The sequence below is a fragment of the Rhinatrema bivittatum genome, chromosome 4 (genome assembly GCF_901001135.1).
Source record: "Rhinatrema bivittatum chromosome 4, aRhiBiv1.1, whole genome shotgun sequence".
In the NCBI taxonomy this organism is placed as follows: Eukaryota; Metazoa; Chordata; class Amphibia; order Gymnophiona; family Rhinatrematidae; genus Rhinatrema; species Rhinatrema bivittatum.
The window spans coordinates 306,448,733-306,471,826 of NC_042618.1; the positions used below are offsets into that span (position 1 = coordinate 306,448,733).

General features: G+C 42.7%; 1 protein-coding gene across 1 annotated transcript in view; it reads right to left on the reverse strand.

The window, feature by feature from the left end:
• Positions 1-1,352: 1,352 nt before the first annotated feature.
• Positions 1,353-23,094, reverse strand: part of SHISA6 (shisa family member 6) — a 130,913-nt gene continuing 109,171 nt past the window's right edge. The window contains exons 3-4 of the mRNA XM_029600241.1: positions 22,089-22,249; positions 1,353-3,070 (exon numbers count right to left, since the gene is read on the reverse strand). Coding sequence (XP_029456101.1) covers positions 3,003-3,070; positions 22,089-22,249 — 229 coding nt within the window. The 3' untranslated portion in view covers positions 1,353-3,002. The remainder of the gene's footprint in view (positions 3,071-22,088; positions 22,250-23,094) is intronic.

The window sequence follows — 23,094 nt, forward strand, 5'->3', positions numbered from 1 at the left end:
AAGCCCAAGTAAGTCAATCGTACACATGGAGCCAATTAGAATTTTGAATCCTGAACCTAAACTAGAAAACCATGAGCCAAGGGATCCAAATGGATCACTGACATCAAGTCCTTTCCAAGTTTGCACTGGTACATGTGCAATTGATATCATGTTGCGGGTGATTTCTTCACTTTACCCTCGTCGTCCATTTGAAGACAACAGTTACTGAGGTTAAATTTACCACATAATCCTCCTTCTGCAGCTAGTATGTTATCTAATGTTAGACGATTCTGGTAAATGGTATTCCAGAAACCCTTTTGCTGAGCGACTAATATTCTCAGTGCTTTAGCAGTTTCATTAGTAATTATTTCAACAACAGCTTGCAATCTTATAATACGATTTAACATATAAATTGGAGTTCTGTAACCCCAAGAGCCATTCTGATAGGTTAAAATATTGAGCCAATAAGAATTTACCATTTGAGCTTACATGGTATAGTTGAGAAAAGATTGAGACAAACAAGAGGAATTGCCTATAGCCATAGTGTGTAATACTGTGTAAGGGCTATGGATGCACTTTGTTGCAACAATGGAGTGGGCCAATATCCACTGCGCTTTATTTGAGTTAGGATCGGTGCTTTTGCACATGGGTGTCACAAATATAGCAATCAGGAGGGATAACCTAGCAGAGCAGTTGGACATCATTCTTAAAAGGTACAGAGATAGTATTAAGAGGTAATCCATTGGAATAGACAAGGAGGAGAAGGAAAAAACAACAAACAAAAACATAAGGCACGTTCTGGTCATAGGTAGGAGTAGGTACAGTTGCACATCCTTGTAAGAGTAAGCCTCAGTTAGAATGGAAATTTCTACAAGGAGATCAATCTCAGAATAAGCACAAAGGCCATAAAACTACCAGGAAATATTTTTGAGAGGGTGTAAACAAACTCCAGGTAAAATCTGAGAGGAAGTGTTACAGGAAGAAATGTTCAAAAAGGTTACAGAGAAATCAGAGTATAAAGGGAATTGTTAGCTTCGTGGACCCTTGGGCCGATCGGAACCGAAGGATGGAACGCTGTGAGAGGTCACAGCGGTAGTCCCGACCGGGAGGCGGCAAGTACAGACTCGTGGATGGCCGGAGGAGGAACCACGGAAGTCCTATGCGACCAAGGGCTTTGGCGAGGCGGGAGGAGATGGTGAGGCTGGCACGGTGGTGAGAGGGTCTTCGCCCTGGAAGCCGGTCCTCCCCCGAGAGGAGCTTGTAGGAGTCCGGCCGCTGGGACTTAGGTGATTCACCCTGGAAGCCGGAGTCCCCCCAGGAGGAGCCCGTAGGAACCCGGCCGCTGGGACTTAGGAGGGCCCGCGGGGGCCGAGTCTCGAAGGGATCCTAGGTCGAGTGCCAGAGGGTCGTTGCTCACCAGTCCAGGGTCGTGCACAGAGAATCGCCGCTTGCCAATCCAGAGTCAGGAACCAGAGAATCGTCGCTTGCCAAACCAGAGTCAGAAACCAGAGAATCGTTGCTTGCCAAACCAGAGTCAGAAACCAGAGAATCGTTGCTTGCCAATCCGGAGTCAGGAACCGATGGGACACCAAAACGTAACAGGAACACAGCAACTGGGAACAGGAAAACCTGGGAACCTCGTTGCAAGGCCAGGAACGTTGTGACTGCAGGGCTTAAATAGCCCTGCAGCGTCGGACGTCACCAGCTGGTTCCCTGCATTTCCCGCGCTGGCCCCTTTAAGAACAGGGGCCTGCCGCGCGCGCGTGGCTAGGGGGCGGGGCCAGCCGCGGGAGGACGCCGACAGCTAGCTCGGCGTGGGAGCGCCGAGCCCGGGGCCTGCGCAGCCTGAACGCGGCTCGGGGAAGCCCGGAACCAGGTCGGGGCAGGCGGTGGACCTCGTCTGGGTAAGTGGCGGTCCCGGGGACGGCCCGGGATCGCAACAGGAATAGGATATTGGAATATAAAAGGCCAGCAAAGTAATTACTATAGGTACAGGCTGAAGAAGAAAGAATAAGTCAAAGAGATGCAGAGGTACCAACAGTAAGACGAGTGGAAGAATGCTAGAAATAGCTTACAGCAAATAGGACAGCATGTATTTAACATACACTGGTGTAGCAGAAATATATATATATACATAAGAAAAGGGAGATCCAGAGAAAAACCAGATAGTTAAAGAATAAGGGTGTGTATGGCCAAGCCAAATCATTACCACATCTATAGGTCACATCCCAGGATGCGGGCAGGGGACATACTTAAAAATGAGGGAAACCGACCTTTCGGTGGAGAGTCAAAGGGCAGATGTCATAACTAGACCTTGAGGAGTGTCTCATTTGTGGACTTGTATCCATTGTTGGGCGGGGGCTTCAGTAGGGTCAAAACAGGTAATAGTTGTCGGTACATACACTGTATTGTGTGGAATTATGGGAAAAATATGTAACTGTCCCTTGACAATCATAATGGGATTTGTATAGCAGAGTGGAAGTGTCGTACCATCTATAGTGACTGAAATGCAAGCATTACAATTCGGGTCAGTGGTGCATACAGGGAGTATGCCATTCCAAAAGGATAATACACAAAAAAGAATAAACATATTACTGCAAAAAGTCAATACCAAACTGGAAATACAAAAGCAAACTGATAGTAACAACGAAAAGAAGGCAAAGAAAAAGGGCTGTTGAAACATAAGGCAAGTGCAGTCATGTGACAAAGCATCTGTTGGCCCAATAGTGGACAGAATTTTGTCCAAGGATAAGGGATTCAAGAAAATATTTGACCATACTGGGGCATATTACATAAACATATAAGGATATAAGAGGTTGGGGTTAGACTGGAAAATACTACAAAACTTGGAAAAAAAACAGCAGTAATTCTGTCAGATAATGGCAATTTGCAAATAGGTCCAAACAGCATCTGAGGAAGACAAAAACAATGAATATGATGTATGATGGCATTCTTTGAAAACAGTCCAAGTCAGGATAATCTTTGAATTCAATGATGCAGGTAGGGAAAACAGGTCATTCAGCTTAGTGCACGTCAAGGACAGGAGGCACAGCCGTGCAGTTCAACCGTAGGTAGGTTACTTGATCAGAATCTACCATAAGGGCAAAACAAATTCAGATTGATTAGGGAGAAGAGTCCACCACAGACATCCCATCACAGAGAACATTAAACTTTGGCACACAACGTCACTCATTCATCAGGTGCAAGGTCACATGACACAGAAAACAAACAACAAGAAACACATGGTTTACTTCTGATGAGCTCAAACCCTTGATCAAAAATAAAGGTAGGCCAAAAAAAAATGTGAAAAAGTACTGAGATAATGTCTAGATCGATCTAGAATAAAAACAAAAGAAAAAAGCAAAAAGCAAAAAACTGGAAAAAGGAGAAAATGCATCTTCAGCAATCTTCAAAGGTTCATCCGCTATTGACCTGGGGAAATATAAAATCTGAGAACAGATAAAGGTTAGAGGAATTACAGCTCAATTGAAACTAAATATCCTGATATGAATTCAGCAAACTGCAGTCATAAAGCTACTGTTGGTTCTTTAATATGGCTGCGCCACTAGGAGGCACTGTGCTCATGAATATTCAGTTGCTACTCTTTTTTTTTTTTTTTTCTTTCCGTGTAATGGTTGTCTTCGGGAAGACAGTCCTGCCACTCTGTCACAGCAGGGGAAGACAACTCCTTTGCAGCTGGGGAAGGCACTCCTCTCTGGGAAATGACAAAACATTATTAACCGGGGAATGTGACTTACACACCAGGGCAATTGGAAGTGTGCGAGAAAAGGCTGGTGTACTGGAAGTGTGCCAGGACGAGTAACTGCTTCCCAATGTCCCAAGAACTACCATGATAAGTCTCAAAAGCTTTTAATTCCTTACCAATCTGTTTTTAAACTAAAGTTTGTAAACTAAACTGATCAATTCAGTAAAATGGAGTCTTTTTATTTTTTTTTTGTGTTTCCGTAGTCAAATGAAAGGTAAGAATTGAATTAAACCTAAAAACAGTAAATGTCCGGTATGTGTAGTACAAGGATGATGAAAGGAAACGCTGCAAATCTGCAGCACCCTGTAAATTGTCCCACCAGAGAGGGAGACTAGGGATGGCCTCAGCACTGGCCAAAGCCCTGTGTGGGCGGAACTTAGAAAATATAGCTGTTGCAAATAAAATGTAAGAACTATATAATACCTAAGACCAAGAAATGACCTGCGTGTAGTATCCTGAAAATATGTCCTAGCAGATGATGCCTTAAAAGTCAGCTGTGCAGGCAGAGCTGGGAGCAATGGAAAGGATGGCACAGGACAGAGGACAAATGTCCGTGAATGTGCGTTTATGAAAGAAAAAACAAGCAACTTTAAACAGAAAAAGAGAGAGAGAGAGAGAGAGAGCGCACAAGGGTCAGGGTTTTTTGTTTTATTTTTGTTTCCATGTAAAGACAGAGCACGGGCCAGAGCAATGCATGCAGATAATAATGAGCAGTGAACACAGGAACAAAGGGAATGGCTGAGGGAGGAGGTGTCATGACGTCAGCCTCCAGAGGACTCAGCGTGAGCCAAGACAGACAGGCACCGAGAGGCACTAATATAAGGAGCAAGGAATCTTTAAGCAAAACTTCACTGCCCACCAAGCACCGGGGAAGGGGGCAAGGGGGTGGGAGGAGACACAAGAAAATGACTACCAATCCCAGGAGGCAAGGCCAGTACCTGGGGCTCTCAATTCACAGCTTAACACTGCAGGAAGAGGGGGGGGGGGGTGCGCCATGCCCACAGGGCTTGCAAACAAAGAAAGCCAGGTACCAGCAGGCACTGACATGAGCAGAAAGGAGGGGGGAAAGGGGGGCTAAGCACACTAATGGTACCTGCTCTCTGCCTGATACAAAGAAGGGGGGCCAGAGGGGAAGTTCTCCCGCTCCCTGTCCCACTACTCTGAAACAAAGAACAAAAAAAAAAAAAAATAAGATGTAAGAATACCCAGCGCTGAGTGGATTGATAGCACTATGAAGCACTATGATAACTAAACTTACCAGAGAATCAGCCAGCACAGATGACATAATTCCTAGGAAAACGAAACTAATTTGTTCTTATTCTCTACTTCTGGTAACAAGAGGCCCCTACAGTAAGAGCACGACACATGCTAAAATATACTGATTGGCTGTAAGGTAAATGGGTTGGCTTTTGCAGACATTCTGGGATGGGCTGATGGAATCCCTTTATAAGGTTGAGCACTCACGTCAGATCTTTGAGCAAGCTTAGAATTATATTCCACTTGTTTTGTGTCGCTTCTCCATGAAGGAATCAATGTCTTCCTTCATTATTAAATCTATTTTAAACTATTTGAAACTGGTATTAATTGATTTAATTAGTCAGAAGTTACCACTTTTAACATCCCAGACCTAGCCGATCCCGGGAATGGAATCTCAGTCCCAGAGTTCGAACCAGGAAACTTCCCACATGGGCCGTCGGGCTGGCCTCTGCAGGCAGATTTTATAAGGAAAATAATGTGAATAGACTTGAAAATTCAATCTACCTATGTTATTCCTAATCCTGCCGAAATGATGTCCCCGCAAACTCCTCCCCTAAACGGTGCTAAAGGTTTGCGAGCTATGGAAGCCCATGTGCACTTTTATTTTCGATCACTTTACACTCAGAAATTGCTACTTACTCAAGTAAATTGCTTTAAAAATTGTCCTTCTCCAGGGAAATAAGCAGCTCGCAAATGCTATGGCATTTTCTTCTTGCAAAGCGATAACTTTGCACTTTTCATGTCTGTCTTTCAGTTTATGGATATTACAGTAAGCACTTGAGATCACCTCAGACAGTGCTAGAAATTGCTAGGAAAAGAGTTTGATGGTGAAGAGCAGTTTTAACTCTGTTCTGCATGATTGACTGATATTCCTGTTGTATTTCAGAGATGGCGCAGAGTTGTGGTAAACAGTAGAAGACACAATTAGGCAAATAGTCTTTTTTGGTGGAACAAAGTTGTAGAACAGGGGTAATGTCATAAAGTCAGAAGGGGGTTCATTCTGCAGAAACACAAGGAAATGTAACTTCAAAGAAAGGATATTGGATGAAAAGAACAGCAATTCCATAGAAACGAGGGATCAGGGTTGTCACAAGAGCTGGCCAAGAAAAGCAACTGCCTGGTCACCAAGCCAGGGGAATCCCATCATACGCTTTTGAACCATTCCGAGAGCATGCCAGACTGAAAGAAAGGGGGAGGGTTGAAAGAAGCCAGGGCCAGATTTACATTGCTGGCGCCCATAGGCCTTGAGTGTGATACCAGTAGAGGATGGCAACTCCAAGGCCCAACCGCTTACCTAAACTGAAGCTGTCTCGATTTTGCGAGGCGGCAGCAGCAGCAGTTTAAAAGCAACTCAGCGAGGGACCTAGAGTCCACGGTTACACACTCAAGGTCCTGCCCCCTTTTTCCACAGGGGCTTCCTGTTACTATGGAAACCCATGTGAGAGCAGGGGCTTGAGCGTGCAACTGTGAACTACAGACCCTGTGCTGAATTGCTTTTAGGTTGCTACTGCTGCCACCAAGCAAAAGTGGGTAAGCACCACTTTAGTTAATTGGCTGGGAGGCAGGCCTGGATCTTGACATAGTGGCAGCAGCAGTGCTCCAGAGCCTATCAAAATTTGGTGCTGGGTTCCGTTGCCTATGTTGCCTATGCCTAAATCCAGGCCTGAAAGCTGCTCTTGCCTGGGATGCTGTTTTGTTCAGGACTGTCCTGAGAGGCAGAGAGGACAAATATAGCATAGTAATTAAGAAGGTATGAGGTAAGCACAAAGGTGGGAAAATGATGATAGAACTGGAGATCAATTAAAGTCTGCTGTGCTGCACTAGAGAGAAGAAATAGAAGTCTGAATGGCCCTGATGGTCTTTACCTGCTGTTAATTTCTTTTTTATTATTTTAATGTAAGTTATAGGAAGGTTATACACAATGTTTGATGATCAAAACTAGAATGTACACAGATAAGCATGATATAGACCAATGGTATTCATTATCAGCTCTTGAGGACCACAAACAGGTTAGGTTTTCAGGACATCCTTTATGAATATGCATGAGATAGATTTGCATATAGTGGGGGGCAGGTGCTTGCAAATGAAGCCCCCATCCTTGTCAGCTCTTGGGCATGGGGACATATGGGGAGCGTCATGGACCATGCAAGGCCCCATGATCTCTCAAGGCTCCTGCACAGGGGAAAAACAACTTGCTTTTCAAGGCCTTTAACGTTTTACTTACATTGGAACTCTTCTGTTCTTACAACCCAGTGTCTCTTCAAATCACCAAAATATGCTCAGATTATTGTTAAAAAATAAACTCTTTACGTGATGTTGTTGAGCAGGTTAACAAAAATACAGAAAACAGCACTCAAAACGTTAAACTCAGTTTCTTTTCACCAAATGTTCAGCCATCTTCCAAAATGTCAGCCCACAGGGGTAGGGTCCTTCCTTTTCTGGGAACCCTCCAGTACCTGTTCAGTAGATAGATACCTTGACTGTTTATTCAACTCTGCCCTCTTAGATGAGCCCCGGAATCTTAAATCTCTTATCCAGAGATATGATGTTGAAAACCCTTCTTATATTAACTATGGAAAGATTCCCTTTTATAAACCCCATTTGTTCATCCTTAACAAATTAAGGAATATAATTTTCCAGTTTGAATTGAAGGATCTTAGCTAGTATCTTAACATCTGCATTCAGAAGTGAGATCAGTTGATAAGAGCCAGGGTCCAATTCATCCTTGCTCTTCTTGTGAATCAGAACAATATTAGCATTCATCAGTCTGTGTGGCAGCAACAGTTGCTCTTGGTGATGCTCAGAATAACCATGCATCCATGTTGCCAGTCCTGATAGAAACATCTTGAAAAAATGTAGATGAAAGCCATTAGGGCCTGAGTCCAGGGAGAGTGGTAGTATTAGCAGTCTAACATTTTTCCTTGTCTGAATATAAATCAGCAAAGAAGGACCTAAAAGTGCAATTTATGTCTAGTAACTTGTGAGACACCTGATGTTGCCCATGGTTTTCTTGTGGGGCACTTGCAAGCAATTTATCTGCTGTATTTCTGTGTTCATAAAACTTTTGATGAGAGAATCTAAAAGATTTCTGTACTTGGTTAATTTTAAGACTATCCAGCTTTCTATGGCATTTTATCAATTGTTTCCATATAGTCCTTGAACAAGTCATTTTATGTTTTATTTCTAGGGTCGAAATGTTTCTAAGGACTTCTCCATTTTCTGTCTGGTCTTTTTAAGATGTATGGTATAACTTATAATCTTACCATTCAGTATAGCTTTAAGCGCTTCCCACACTACCAAAGGGCTCTGATCAGCAGAGGAATATATCTCTGAGAATTCCTTAATGGCCTCATGAATCATAGTAGCAAAATATTTTCTTCCCAACACTGAAAATTCAGCCTTTAGATATGCTTCGTGGACAGGACCTGTGAAATATTCAATGACATCACCACCAGGCTATGGTCGGAGATTGAATACAGTAATATTTCAACCAAATCCAATCTTCCTAAGAAACAGTCAGAGCACAGAAAAAAGTCTAGTCAGCTGTATGAACCATGGACCTATGAGAAGTGAATATAATCCCTACAGCCAGGTGATTGAACACGCCAAGCATCTACCAGGCTCAGCCTCCGGACCAGCACTGCAGGCTCTTGTTCTGCTCTGGGGCCTTCCAAACCTGTGTGGGTCTATGGTGGATTAAAAGACACCCATTTCAACCGCCAGCTGCTATTACAGGCTTGGAGGAAAATTCAAGGAGCTCCCTCTGAATTTTCTTATAAAATTCATTCTGATGTTTATTGGGACTATAGATATGCACAATAATCAATTTCTGTGCATATAAAATCCCTTATACGAAAAAAATCTACCATTAAGGTATTGCTTGGTTCTGTTGACTCTGAGATACATACCCCCCAGCTTTTGGAATTATGTGAGACATAGTACACCTTTCCCACCCAGTCCCGACTAAGCTTCTCATGCTCCTTGTCATTGAGATGGGTCTCCTGCCACAGTGCCACTTGTACCATTTGTTGCTTAAAGTAAAAAAAAAAAATCCTTTTCCTCTTAATGAGGGAGGCAATACCACACATATTAAGTGATTATGAATTTCACCTGTTACCCAGTCATCAGCCTGTTGTCATGTTACTACTACAAAGGGTATGGCATATACCAGAGAGAACCTGAGTGCCATCTGGGCTAAAATTGCCCATACAGAGAAGATTACATCTGCATTTCAAATTTTTAACCATAAGTTCAACATATAACTGCTCTGAACACTAAATTGCTTGGAAGTTTGTGGAAGATAAGTTTTTTAAAATAAATAAATAAATAAAATAACTTCTTTCCAATCCTAACTCTTCCCTAACTACATAACCCCAACAACTTCAGGGGCTCAAGGAGGACTGTACAGAACACCCCCCCCCCCCCCCATCACCACCACCATTTCCCTCCACAATCATTTACCCCCTCCAAACATAACTCTCAGCCATTTCCCCACAAGCATACTGCCCCTGCAGGAGACACCTCTGCTGTAGCCAAACAGTAAATTCCCATCCTGCAGACTATATCCCGAAAGATGGAAACTAGAAAATATCTCCCACGTATTATCTGAAACACCCCCCCACCCGCTGCAGGAAGTCCATGGGCATAGAACTGTAACCATCATTGCACTCCGCAGTTATGAAATGGCAGCAATAATATTGTCAAAAAAACCCCAATGTGAAAATAGCAAACAACATTAAACAGTAAAGCTGCATTATGGTCTCATAATTCATTAGCCTGCATTTAAATACAAACACATGTCTGGCTCGGTCAATGCGATTCAAGGCTGACTTGATGCCTAGCAATGCTGTATGAGAACAAAAAGAGTGTCCACAGGGCTGGTTGTCTCGCGAGATAAAATGTAAGCTGATACATTTCTCAGTACGTCAGATAAGAGACCATAACTCATTATCTTGTTCCACTCTGTGTATGTGGCAGCTTCATCTTGAGCTGGACTCAATATGTTAATGAAAGGAGGCAAAGCATGTCCAAATTCTCTCAAAGTGTACCCCTCTTCTCCCCTGGCCCCACCCTACCCATACTCCATCCAGACTTGAAATGTCAGAACCTATTATTAAAGAAAAAAAAAAGGCACGATCCTGAGGTGGTCACAGTCAAAAAGATCAGGTCGCTTAGTGCACTCGGAGGTCCCCAACGCATGGTAATGATAGTAGGCCAGATGTAAGATAAAAAGGGAATGCAAAAAAGTACACAGTTTCAGCCCTAGTCGCTTTCACTGCCACTGGAACCTTGCTTGCCAGGAGTAACCTGCTCCCAATGTTCCAGGGAGCGCCTGCTGTCACTGCTGCTGGCTTTACATTTATGACGGAGTGCTTCTCCTGCTCGATCAAGAAAATGCTGCACTTCTGCTGGGGAATCAGAGATCCTTGGCTTATAAAGTATAATCACTTAGTCAGGCCTGATAAATCAGGGCACACTGCAAGCTGCATTGCCTAAGGGACTTTTTGATCATGGTGAGTCAGTCCATCCCTCTTTTTTTTTCACAGCAAACAAGAAGTCTGGGTAGAAAGAAATCCGGTGTTGTTGTGATTTCACCTCATCCATTGCTCTGATGGCATCCAGGATTCTTACTTTATCTAGATATTTTCAAACTATAGAATCACTGGCACTCGTTATATGCACAGGTTTTGATCACCGTGCGCAGCTAAAGCTGCTGCTTCCACGGGATGTAAAAAAAATAAATTATGCAAATGATTTGCGTGAAGAAATCTGCGCACGTATGGAAAAATGCGTGTACCAAAGCGATGTACAGGGTATATGTAATAAGTGGCAGCATCTGCACTCAAAACCCGCGCCAAAAAATCCACGCATAAAAGCGAGTGAGCGAGCGAACGGGTCTCCCTATTAAGTGAAAGTATGTCCCTGGAAAGTATTTTTAATATTTCGATTAACTGTGCTGCAGAAAACAGGGCAAATATTTTCATGGGTGATAATTCAGAACAATCTTGCCGCAATTCTGGCCGTATATCTGTCTGCCCAGGGAAGCGCCTACCTCGGCGCCTAGCTACTATTGCCGCTTGGGGCGCTGAACTAGGCGCTTACTTGGTTGTGAATGTATGCCACTAGGCCAAGCAAGCACCTAGCTGAGAGCCTGAGTGGCAATAGTAACTAGGCGTTTTATTTGGTCATGAATGTATGTCACCGGGCACCCAGAAAGACACTTAGCTAAGCTGGCCACTCGGATGCTGAGATAGGTGCTCAGCAAGATGGTTTTCAGGATGCTTGGACACCAAAATAGGCCCCTCCCCCCCCCCCCCCCCCAAATCGGCGCTGACACTTAACTCGTACCCTGACCATGGCAGTAAAAACCCACATTATAAAACCCGCCCTAGCATTAGCGTGGCTCCCTGCATTGCCTATGATTAGCTAATCACCTCCTTTGCATGCTAACATTCGTGCAAGAAAAACCACGGGTCTGTGAGCGCGTTCATACATGCATTTTTCTCCATGCACAAAACCCTTATTACATCCCTATATACGGCTTTGCACGGGAAAACTCGCAGCAGCTTCAGTGCACCTTATTACATCAGCCCCATTGAGTGTAGCCATCCACTGGGGCCGGGGGGGGGGAGGGAGGATGTCGCAAGCAACTGATGGGCCCATTCAGTCTGAAGTCTTCTGTATTATCTTCACCACAGCTGCAATCTTAACCTCAACTACTCTCAGCTCTGAGTGTATATTCACAGTTAGTTTCTTTGGGGGTTGAAGGAGTAAGCCACTCTTCATCTAATACCTGCTGTATCAGACTTCTCAGTGCAGGGCCATGTTTGGGTATCAGACAGTCCCCCACATACACTAACTCAAGCATAGGATTATTCACCTTACTAACTTGAAATCCTTGATTATAGAGCACAAAAGAGCATCCTATTGCCTGACATATTTCTCACCTATTATTCTGTATTGTCAAGGGTGTGGCAGTCTGACTGCTCTTCTGCACAGGTAGTAGAAGGGGGAGATTGTTTCTCCGGCTAGGTTCAGAAATGTGTGTGATATTTATGTGTGTTATAACAAATTAATTTTCAGTTGTGGAGATATCATTTTCAATGATGGCATCCTCACAGGACAATTATCATCCTAACCATGCCAACTACCTCTGCAGATTTCAAAAGTATAATTTTCTTCCGATATCGAAATTACCCCATTCGAAAAAATGAAGTGATAGGATCCTTATTTCTTAGTGACTCAGGAGGTTGAGTTGAAGGGGAGACAGAATCACACTTATAGGTACACGTGGAAGCATCTTGGCTTGTACGATTCAAGTGTCAGCGTGTATGAGTGCTACCAGCCAAAAGAGGACTTCTCTTTACACTTGGCCTGCCGTTAGGGCCTTTTTCTTCCTTCCCAATCCCCAGCTTGGCAAAATACAGCTCAGTCTTGGCATTATTCATTTGATAAAACATCTTTGGGCAGAAGCTGGTAGAGGCAGTACTTACTTTTTCAGTTGCAATTCTCCCTGTTATCACTAGAGGATTCCCAAGCCTGAACATCACACACAAGAATGCTGCTGCCATTTTAGATTTATGATTGTATACCAGTAATTTAAGAATAAGTAGGTTGCTGTTGAAAGTGTTTATCCGGTGAACTTTTGGAGATAACCAGCCAAAAGCCAAGATTTGAATATTTCTCCCTGATGAGCAGATATATTATGATGGTAAATTTAAAATGAGTGCTTATGTGCCCATGCATGCACATACTGGTGCGCGAGTGAAGATATGTTAGCTTTTTTTAAATTGTGCACACACTTGAGTGCTTATGTATTAAAATACACCAACCATGGGTAAGCATTCTCCTAATGTTAAAGAGGTTACTTGAGCACAGCTAGTGTGCATGTCTTCCACAGGACTTTGTCAGCCTTTATGCGCAAATGCAAGCGGATTTTAAAACATGCTCAAGCGAAACACATTCCCAGTTTTCCAATAAGTCCATCGATTTGTCCAGTTAATATCGAGGTCTTTCAGACCCCTCTGTTTCTTCGTACTGTATTTGCCCTAGTTGACCCAGACCCCTCATCCTGTTCTGTAAGCCATAAAACTCGAGATCTACAGACTTGCTTCTCATCAGGAGTGGCATAAAGTTATGTGCATATTTTACATATGCACGCTGCATTTTTAAAATACCCCCTTTTCCACCCCCTTATGTGCATATGTGGGTATTTTTTGCATGAGCAGCACTTTTAAAATTGACTTGTTTGTGCACACAATTCATTGTGCACACAAAATTTATCTGGATTAAAAAAAAGGGGCACAAGAGGCATTCTGGGGGAAGGGATAAACTTTAACTGGTGTGCGCAGATATTGAACGACATCCAGCTAAAGTTACATGTGTAAGTGTGATCATAAAATAGCTGTCCTAAAGTTATCTGGGTAGAGCTTTCTGTGTACTTATCTAGACCTGTTGAATATCCAGATAATTTTATCTGGATAACTTACCCACTCACTGGTGCTCTTATGTGGTACCGTATCAAAAGCTTCAATATGATATAATTGGATTTCAGCAAAGCTTTTTATACAACACCATATAAGAGGCTTGTGAATAAAATGAGAATCTTGGGAGTGAGCGCCAAGGTAGTGGTTTGGAGTACAAACTGGTTAATGGATAGAAGACAGCATGTAATGATAAATTGAACCTAATCTGAAGAGAGAACGATGTTAAGTAGAGTGCCACAGGGATTGGAGTTTGGACCGATTCTGTTCAATATCTTAGTGAGCGATATTGCAAAAGAGATAGAAGGTAAAGTATGTCGATTTGTGGCTAATACTAAGATCTGCAACAGAGTAGACACACTGGAAGGAGTAGAGAGAATGAAAAGAGATTTAAGAAAGCTTGAAGCATGATTGAAGATTTGGCAGCTGGGATTCAATACCAAAAAGTGCAGAGTCATGCATCTGGGTATGGTAATCCAAAAGAGCTGTGTGTGATGGGGGATGAAGGACTGTTGTGCATGGACTAAGAGGAGGACTTTGGGGTGATAGTGTCTATAGATCTGACAATGGCAAAGCAATGTGACAAGGCAATAGCTAAAGCCAGAAGAATACTAGGCTGCATAGAGAGAGGAATAACCAGTAGAAAGAAGGAAGTGATAATCCCCTTGTACAGGTCCTTGTTGAGGCTTCATCTGGAATACTGTGTTCAGTTCTGGAGACATCTCTAAAAGGATAGAGACAGGATGGAGGTAGTCCAGAGAAGGGCAACCAAAATTGTAGGGGATCTCTATCAAATGACTTATGAGGAGAGGATGAAAGACCTAAATATGTATACCCTGGAAGAGAGGAGGTACAGGGAAGATATGATACAGACCTTCAGTTACTTGAAAGGTTTTAATGATGCATTCACTTTGAACCTTTTCCATTGGAAAAGAAACAGTAGAACAAGAAGTCACAAAATGAAACTTCGGGGGGATGAATCGGAACCAATATCGGGGAATATTTCTTCGTGAGAGGGTGGTGGATGCCTAGAATGCCCTTCTGGAGAAGGCAGTGAAGAGAAAAACAGAATTCAAAGTAGCATGGGATAAATACTGTGGATCCCTAAAGGCCAGAAGACAGAAATGAAGAAAAGAGAACATGAGGGTAGCCCACTGAATGTGACAGTTGCTACACAGGGATTACTACCCTCGACGAATAAGCCTTGATGTTTTTGATGCAACATCAACATCACTCTCTGTTTTGATGGCTGGGAGGGGGGGGTGGGGGTGGGGGGGAGGGAAATTGGATTCAGCAACCAACATGGGCTCCAACTGTTACAGTCTGCGAGTACTGATATGCAGAGATAAGGAGATAAGCACAGGACTGCTTCTATAGCCAAATCCAAAAGCAGAACAAGTCAGCACTGCCGGAATATTCAGGAAGGCAGACATTTTTTATGGGCTTGACAGTTGCTTGGTTTTTGGCTTTTGATTGTAAATATTACTACCTTATCATAAGGATTGGGGGTAACTGCATGGACTGCCCTTAAGAGAAACCTGCATGTGACCTACATGGTGCAGTAGATATTACCATAAGAATCTTGCTGGGCAGACTGGATGGACCATTTGGTCCTTTTCTGCCATCATTACTATCAGGTCGATATAGTACAGTGCGTTCCAGTTAGCCCACATTTGGACCTGCATTTTCGACTTGCTAGCTTAACCCTTATAGAACCCATAACATGCAAATGCATGTTGATGGCCCTATTAGTTATGCCCGCACGATTCAGAAAGTAAAATGTGCAGCCAAGCTGCACATTTTACTTTCAGAAATTAGCGTCTACCCAAAGGTAGGCGTTAATTTCTCTCGGCACTGGGAAAGTGCACAGAAAAGCTTTTCTGTGCACCCTCCGACTCAATATCATAGCTATATGAAGTCAGAGGTCCCGAAAGTTAAAAAAAGTTAAAAAAAAATAAATTTGAAATCGGCCCACGGCTTGCGGGTTGAAAACCGGACGCTCAATTTTGCCAGCGTCCGGTTTCCGAACCCGTGGCTGTCAGCGGGTTTGAGAACCAACGCTGGCAAAATTGAGCGTCAGCTGTCAAACTCGCTGACAGCCGCCGCTCCTGTCCAAAAAGAGGCGCTAGGGACGCGCTAGTGTCCCTAGCATCTGTTTTTAACGCGGGCCCTAATTTAAATAAATTAATTTACTGAATCGCGCACATAGGAGAGCGGGCGCTTGCCCGCTCTCCCGCAATTTTTACTGTATCGGCCTGTATGTTATTATGTTACCTTTCGGTACAGGTGCTTCCTATTCTTTTCTAGCTGTTTGAAGGCATAAAAGCGGAATATGTTGCTTATGGTTAACATGGGTGATAGGTCTGGACTTTTTTGCTGTTTTTCTTTAAGTATTTGCATTTTTTGGATACAATGAGCATAAGCTGCAGCAGCATGTGGTTGGCTGTTATCAGCATATAGCTCAGCATACCTCTGATGAATCTATTTTTCTCGTTGTAATTAGAATGGAAGCCCAGGGACTACATTTTTCAATTCAGATAATGTTTTATTCCATAAGTACATGCAGCACAAGCCAATTTTAAATAAAAGAAATAAGCTTCTTTATGCTGAATGTGCCAGCTCATGCGTGTAGCGGGCATGTTTAATTGTGAGCAGAATTTGACTGAGTTTCATAGATTTCAGAGAACTGACACTGTCATGTAATTGTAAGGAATTTTTTTTTATAAATATTCTACTTTAAAAAAAAATGGAAAATATGTGAACTTTACAGTGGTGGAAGTATTTTCACACAAACCAACATGTGAAAGCTTTTAAGAGGGCAGTTTGTTGAGAGGACATAAGAGCTTGCTGTCCCCCACTGAAAGCAAAGAACATGAAATTTTAAGAGGAAGTCAGGGGGGAAATGGTGCATGTAACATTTTAATGCCCCAATGGAACAATTTTTAACCCTGTCCTGGGGACCCCACTGCCTGTCAGGTTTTCAGGATATCCACAATCAATATGCATGAGATAAATTTGCATACACTGGAGACTCAGTATATGCACATTTATCTCTGCATATTCATTAAGAATATCCTGAATATCCAACTGCCTGTGGGGTCCCCAGGACAGGTTTGGGAAATCCTGCGTTACAGATATTTATTTATTTATTTAACAGCTTTTATATACCGACGAACGTTGGGAACATCTCATCGGTTTACAGGGAACAAAAATTAGCAACAGGCTTTACAGTGAATACAGAACTGAAGGGGAATATAATCTTAGTAAACAATAGAACTGAATGAAATTTAAGGGGAGCATGGGGGAGGGAGGGGCTAGGAGGGGAGGAAGACAGGCGGGGTGGAGGACAGGTAGGGAGGGGGAGGAGGAGGAAGTATGGAACAAGGGATAGGGAGACGAGTTTGGTTATATTTATCATCACATGCTTAAAAGGAGGTACTAAGAACAAGTTATCTACAAATAATATACAGAATATATACAGATTTTAGCTCGCAAGGGAGTTAGGACAGAATACATTCTCACAGGCTGCTGATGTTTGACGGGTATATTGTAATTTTGTAGTGAAGAAATGGCAAAGATATAAAAATTGTTGAGGAGAAAGCAACGGAACAGGAATTCTGCTTTTAGTTGTTGCAACTGTCCCTTCCCGATGGCTTCACTCCGCCTACCTTTCTTTCTTTGCACCTCCTTTCGCTATGAATGGACGCCTGGCTGCTGTGGCGTCTGCCTGCCGTCCTCTCCAGTGTCCCCAGACCGGCTTGGGCGCTGCCTCCCGCCATGCTCCACTGGTACCTTAGGGCGCGCGTGCCGCCTGGCCCTCACTCTTATTTCCTACTTGGCGCAAACCTCAGGGGTGTCCCCCTGTGATGACGTCATGCTGCCGGATATTTAAAGCCTACGATATTTGCTAGCCTTTGAGTTAGCAAGCGGTATTCTACGGATGGGATTCGCTCTCCTACCCAGCTACTCTGCCTCTCCAATCTTCCATTGGACTCTTAACGCTAACGGGGTACCCGCTCCTCGGGGGGCCTCACTTGCTTTTCAGGTCGCTATCAGGAAACCGGTATTCGCTCCTTGAGGGCCCATGTTCCCTGCCTGCTCCTACCTTCTCTTCTGCCTGGAAGGATTCGCTATCTTCAACACCAGTGAGTACTACCATCTTCACCTCAGAGCTGTTCCCTGGAACCAGGTACTCGCTCCTCGAGGGCCTGCCTCCATTCCAGCCCTAGTGCTATCTTCTACGTGGAACTGCTGTGTGAGTGCATTACCTTCAAGCCTCTCAGCTCTCAGGGATCAGGTACTCGCTCCTCGAGGGCTTACTCTCCCTATCCTTCTTTGTACCTTCTCCATCTCAAAAAAGATATAGTTGCGATGGAGAAGGTACAAAGAAGGGCAACCAAAATGATAAAGGGGATGGAACAGCTTCCCTATGAGGAAAGGCTGAAGAGGTTAGGGCTGTTCAGCTTGGAGAAGAGACGGCTGAGGGGGGATATGATAGAGGTCTTTAAGATCATGAGAGGTCTTGAACGAGTAGATGTGACTCGGTTATTTTCACTTTCGAATAATAGAAGGACTAGGGGGCATTCCATGAAGTTAGCAAGTAGCACATTTAAGACTAATCGGAGAAAATTCTTTTTCACTCAACGCACAATAAAGCTCTGGAATTTGTTGCCAGAAGATGTGGTTAGTGCAGTTAGTGTAGCTGGGTTCAAAAAAGGTTTGGATAGGTTCTTGGAGGGGAAGTCCATTAATGGCTATTAATCAATTTTACTTAGGGAATAGCCACTGCTATTAATTGCATCAGTAGCATGGGATCTTCTTAGTGTTTGGGTAATTCCTAGGTTCTTGTGGCCTGGTTTTGGCCTCTGTTGGAAGCAGGATGCTGGGCTTGATGGACCCTTGGTCTGACCCAGCATGGCAATTTCTTATGTTCTTATGGGGTTCTCCATACTGGGGCTGTGTGCATATTCCACTGAACTCATTATTCTCAGTTCTTTCCACTACAGCACTGCTACCGGAGGAGTCGCTGTTCCAGTGCTGAAGGATACTAGCCCAGCCAGGCTACTTCTGCTGCTCACCACTGCCACCTCTGGTGGCTTCACTACATTGTCTAATACAAGATCAATCTCTGTGTTTGTGTGTCCTAAGCTGAGCCTGACCTGTGGCCCCTCACGGGACGTCCCCCCGTGGGCATGGTCAGCTGCCACAGTGTCCAAGGGTTCACCCAAACCTCACTAATTATTACATTAGAACACAAAGTCCTGCATAATTGTACCTTGCTGCACTCTTGAACTTGCATAGGGGTTGATCAGTGCAACTAAAAAATGATACCTCCCAAATATATGAATTAGATGGGGTGGTGTCTTCTTGGATTTTCAGAAGGCGTTTGACCATGCCCCTCATGAGAGGCTTCTAAGGAAACTAAAAAGTCATGGGATAGGAGAAGATGTACTTTTGTGTATTGCAAACTGGTTAAAAGACAGGAAACAGAGATTAGGATTAAATGGTCAGTTTTCACAGTGGAAAAATGTAAACAATGGAGTGCCTCAGGGATCTGTACTTGGACCAGTGCTTTTAATATATTTATAAATGATCTGGAAAGAGGTACGACGAGTGAGGTGATCAAATTTGCAGTTGACATTCAGAGTAGTTAAATCACAAGTGGATTGTGATAAATTGCAGGAAGAGCATGCAAAACTGGAAGATGAAATACAATGAGGACAAGTGCAAGGTGATGCATATAAGGAAAAATAACCCTTGCTGTAGTTAGACAATGTTAGGTTCCACTTTAGGAGTTACCACCCAGGCAAAAATCTCTGTGCCACTTACTTGATATTACATTGAAATTGTCAGCTCTGTGTACTGTGGCAGTCAAAAAAGCAAACAGAATGTTAGGAAGGGAATGGCAAATAAAAGAGAGGATGTCATAATGCTTCTATATTACTCAATGCAGAGACCGCACCTTGAATACTGTGTGTAATTTTGGTTGCTGCATCTTTAAAAAGATATAGTTGCACTGGAGAAAGTACAGAGAAGGGTGACCAAAATGATAAAGGGGATGGAATGGCTCCCCTATGATGAAAGGCTGAAGAGGTTAGGGCTGTTCAGTTTGGAGAAGAGATGGCTGAGGCGGGATATGATAGAGGTCTAGAAAATCATGAAAGGACTTGAGTGGGTAAATGGGAAATGGTTATTTACTCTTTTAGAAAATATAAGGACTAGGGGGCATTCCATGAAGGTAGCAAGTAGCACATTTAAAACAAACTGGAGAAAATTCTTTTTCATTCAACACAAAATTAAGCTCTGGAGTTCGTTGCCAGAGGATGTGGTTAAGGCAGTTAGTGTATCTTTGTTTAAAAAAGGTTTGGGTAAGTTCTTGGAGAAGAATTCCATAAACTGCTAATAATCAATAGGGAATAGCCTCTGCTTATTGCTGGAATTAGTAGCATGGGATTTATTTAATGTTTATATACTTGCCAGGTACTTGTGATTTGAATTGGCAACTGTTGGAGACAGGATATTGGGCTTGATGGAACCTTGGTCTGACCCTAGTATGGCATATGTTCTTATGTTCTTTCCACCAATGTGTTGGAGGTAGCAGAATATAAAAATGCTTAAATACCCCCCCCCCCCCGAAAAAAAAACAAAACAAAACAACCCATAGACCAGAGCTTTCCAAACTGTGTGTCGGGACACGTTAGCGTGTCGCCTGCAGTGTGCAGGTGTGTCGCGCAAGCCCGGTCAACTCTGATGCGAGTTTGGGCTTTTTTTTTTCTAGAGATTCACTTTTTTTCTCAGTTTATGGGTTGCTTATTATTGGGTGATTTTTGCTGTCAATCGTGTTTTTTGGGGGGGGCTTGGTGGGTAGAACAAGCCCAGCCATCCTTGCATTGGCTGCTGCTGCCGATGAGGCCTGGCCATGAGGAGTACTGACTGCAAGCAGCAGTGTCTGGTGATCATGGAAGGGAGTGAAGCACTTAACTGGCAACAATCAAAAAGACGAGGTACATGAGTGTGGGGGCCAGACATGTGCTGGGGGGAGAGAGATGAGTGAGTGGGGGGCAAACGTGCTGGGGGGACAGACATGTGCTTGAGGGGGAGAGATATGAGTGTGTGGGGGCCAGACATGTGCTGGGGGGAGGAGAGAGATGAGTGTGTGGGGGACAGACAATTTGTTTTATTATTGTTTCTCATAAATTATAACAATAACATGAATCTTGGAATATATATTTTTAATATAAATTTAAGGTTTTCATGAGATAGGTTGTGTCGTGAAACATTTTATTTATGTATATATTTAAGGAAACATACATAAATTGTCGAAATATGTTTCGTTCGTTTAACCTTTAACCTCTGGTTTACTAGTAGACTGAATTACCGTGTCGTGAAATTATGTTTGTCTAAAAAGTGTGTCACCAACATGACAAGTTTGGAAAACTCTGCCATAGACACTGATTTACTAACTCGTGGTATTTCCCTTGAGGTAGTGGCTTCTATCCCGGAAAGGTTTGCCAGATGCCAATATGCTCCATAGCAAACTTTCTTTCAAAATGATACTAAAGGACCAGCAGAAAAAAATAACTACATCTTCCTGAGATGGAATTATCTTTTTTTGTAAAAACTGGTGAGCAAAAACATTTTCATTAAATTCAAAATAAATGATTTGTTTTGCATACTTTTGCAATGCAGTAACTCATTCATTTTGAATTAAAAAAAACAAAACATCTACACATAGTAGACTAAGGGGCAGATTTTAAAAGACGTACGCGCCATAGCGAGCTCAGAAATGTGGCAGGAGTATCGGAAACAGCAAGTTATTTTTTTCCTTAAAAATGTGTATAAAAAAGGGGGTTCGTCTTTTACACCACTGCGTCCTATATGCCGGCAAAAACGTATTTGCTGATATTGTATTTATGTATTGAATTGTAAAAATGTGGACTTGTTACCCACTTGGAATGGATGCTGGACTCGCTGGACCTTGGTCTAACTCAGCACGGCACTTCTGTTCATGAGTTCTTATGATCTTATCAACTGTAGTCATTTCTCATCAAGATTAGTGCTTAGGTTTTAATTGAAAATTCCCATATAAGTGAAGCTCTATCAAGTTACATGCTTCTAAGTTTCAATTCCTACCCAACTCTGCCCCTCCTCAGAATGCCTCTCCCCAGTGTGCATAAAAATACACATGTAATTTTACACACTCTGATTGCTTGGTAATTTCTTAACAGCCATATGTTCACATAAAACAAGTTTAAGGCATTTAAAAGGCTTTGAAACTTCAGCCTGCCTCTATGGAGATGTCTGATTCTAGGTAATGCAAGCATTCTGCTATTGTCTTAACAGCAATACAGGAGCTTACCAGAGAGACTGTAGATCACAGATCTATGGTCGTCTTGTGGGGATCTACAGCTTTGTACCTTTCCCGTGCCAGTGGGCTTCAAATGAAGTCACTAATCCAGTAACACAGTTAAATAGCTCTTGTGCTACAGCACCTGGGGATTTTTATATTATACCCCGGAATCCAGCAACATGAACATTACACCTTATCTCTCAAAAGATAAATGTTAGAGAGAGATTTTTCACAATAAAATATTACTTCTTACCATGATTGGGTTTTGTTGTCCTCACTGGGGTGTAGTGGTTTTTGGAGGATGTTCGAACAGGGGTGTTTTCTTTGGGAGAGTTATCAACTGCTGAGATGGTCTCTCTTTCACAATGTGATATTGGGATTGGGCCTTGCTGCCTCAAGATATCCGCCAAAGCCCTGAAACAAAAATAAATTACACAGTAAATCATAAAATATGGTTTCCTTCATATGGCATTTAGCTGTGACAGGGAAAACATTTTACAACATTACAATATTGTATGATTTCTATATTATACAAGAATGTCGGTGTATAAAAATTAAAAATAAAAAAAAAATATATTTTATTTATTTATTTATTTATTTATTTATTTATTTAGCATATTTGCTTCCCACCTATCAACTCTTCTAGGTAGGTTTAATATCCATAAAATTTTAATAGTAAAACAAGTCATGACAAAACATTGAGAAATTGTATAACAGTTAATCTATTCAAACCCAATAAAACAGCCAATTCTGATAAGCAAGCAAAACCAGTCAGAAAGTATATAGCCAAAGAGGGAATTAAAGTTAATGCATATATAACCTAATTCATAGCAACTCCCATCTTCCCAAAAACTTGAGTAAAGAAACGTTCCCTGAGATTTTTCCTAAAAGACTTTAGACACAGCTCTGTCCTTCTACTGGATGGTAAAGTATTCCACTGTGTTTGGCCTGCCACCATAAACGTTTTGTCTCTTGTTTTGTAAATATATAGAGTGAAGAGAGGAAATCTCCAGAAGATTCTTCCCTGCTGACCTTAATGGGCATGATGGAGCATAAATCCTTAAAGGCAGATTTTAAGAACATAAGAACATAAGAAAATGCCATACTGGGTCAGACCAAGGGTCCATCAAGCCAAGCATCCTGTTTCCAACAGTGGCCAATCCAGGCCATAAGAACCTGGTAAGTACCCAAAAACTAAGTCTATTCCATGTTACCATTGCTAATGGCAGTGGCTATTCTCTAAGTGAACTTAATAGCAG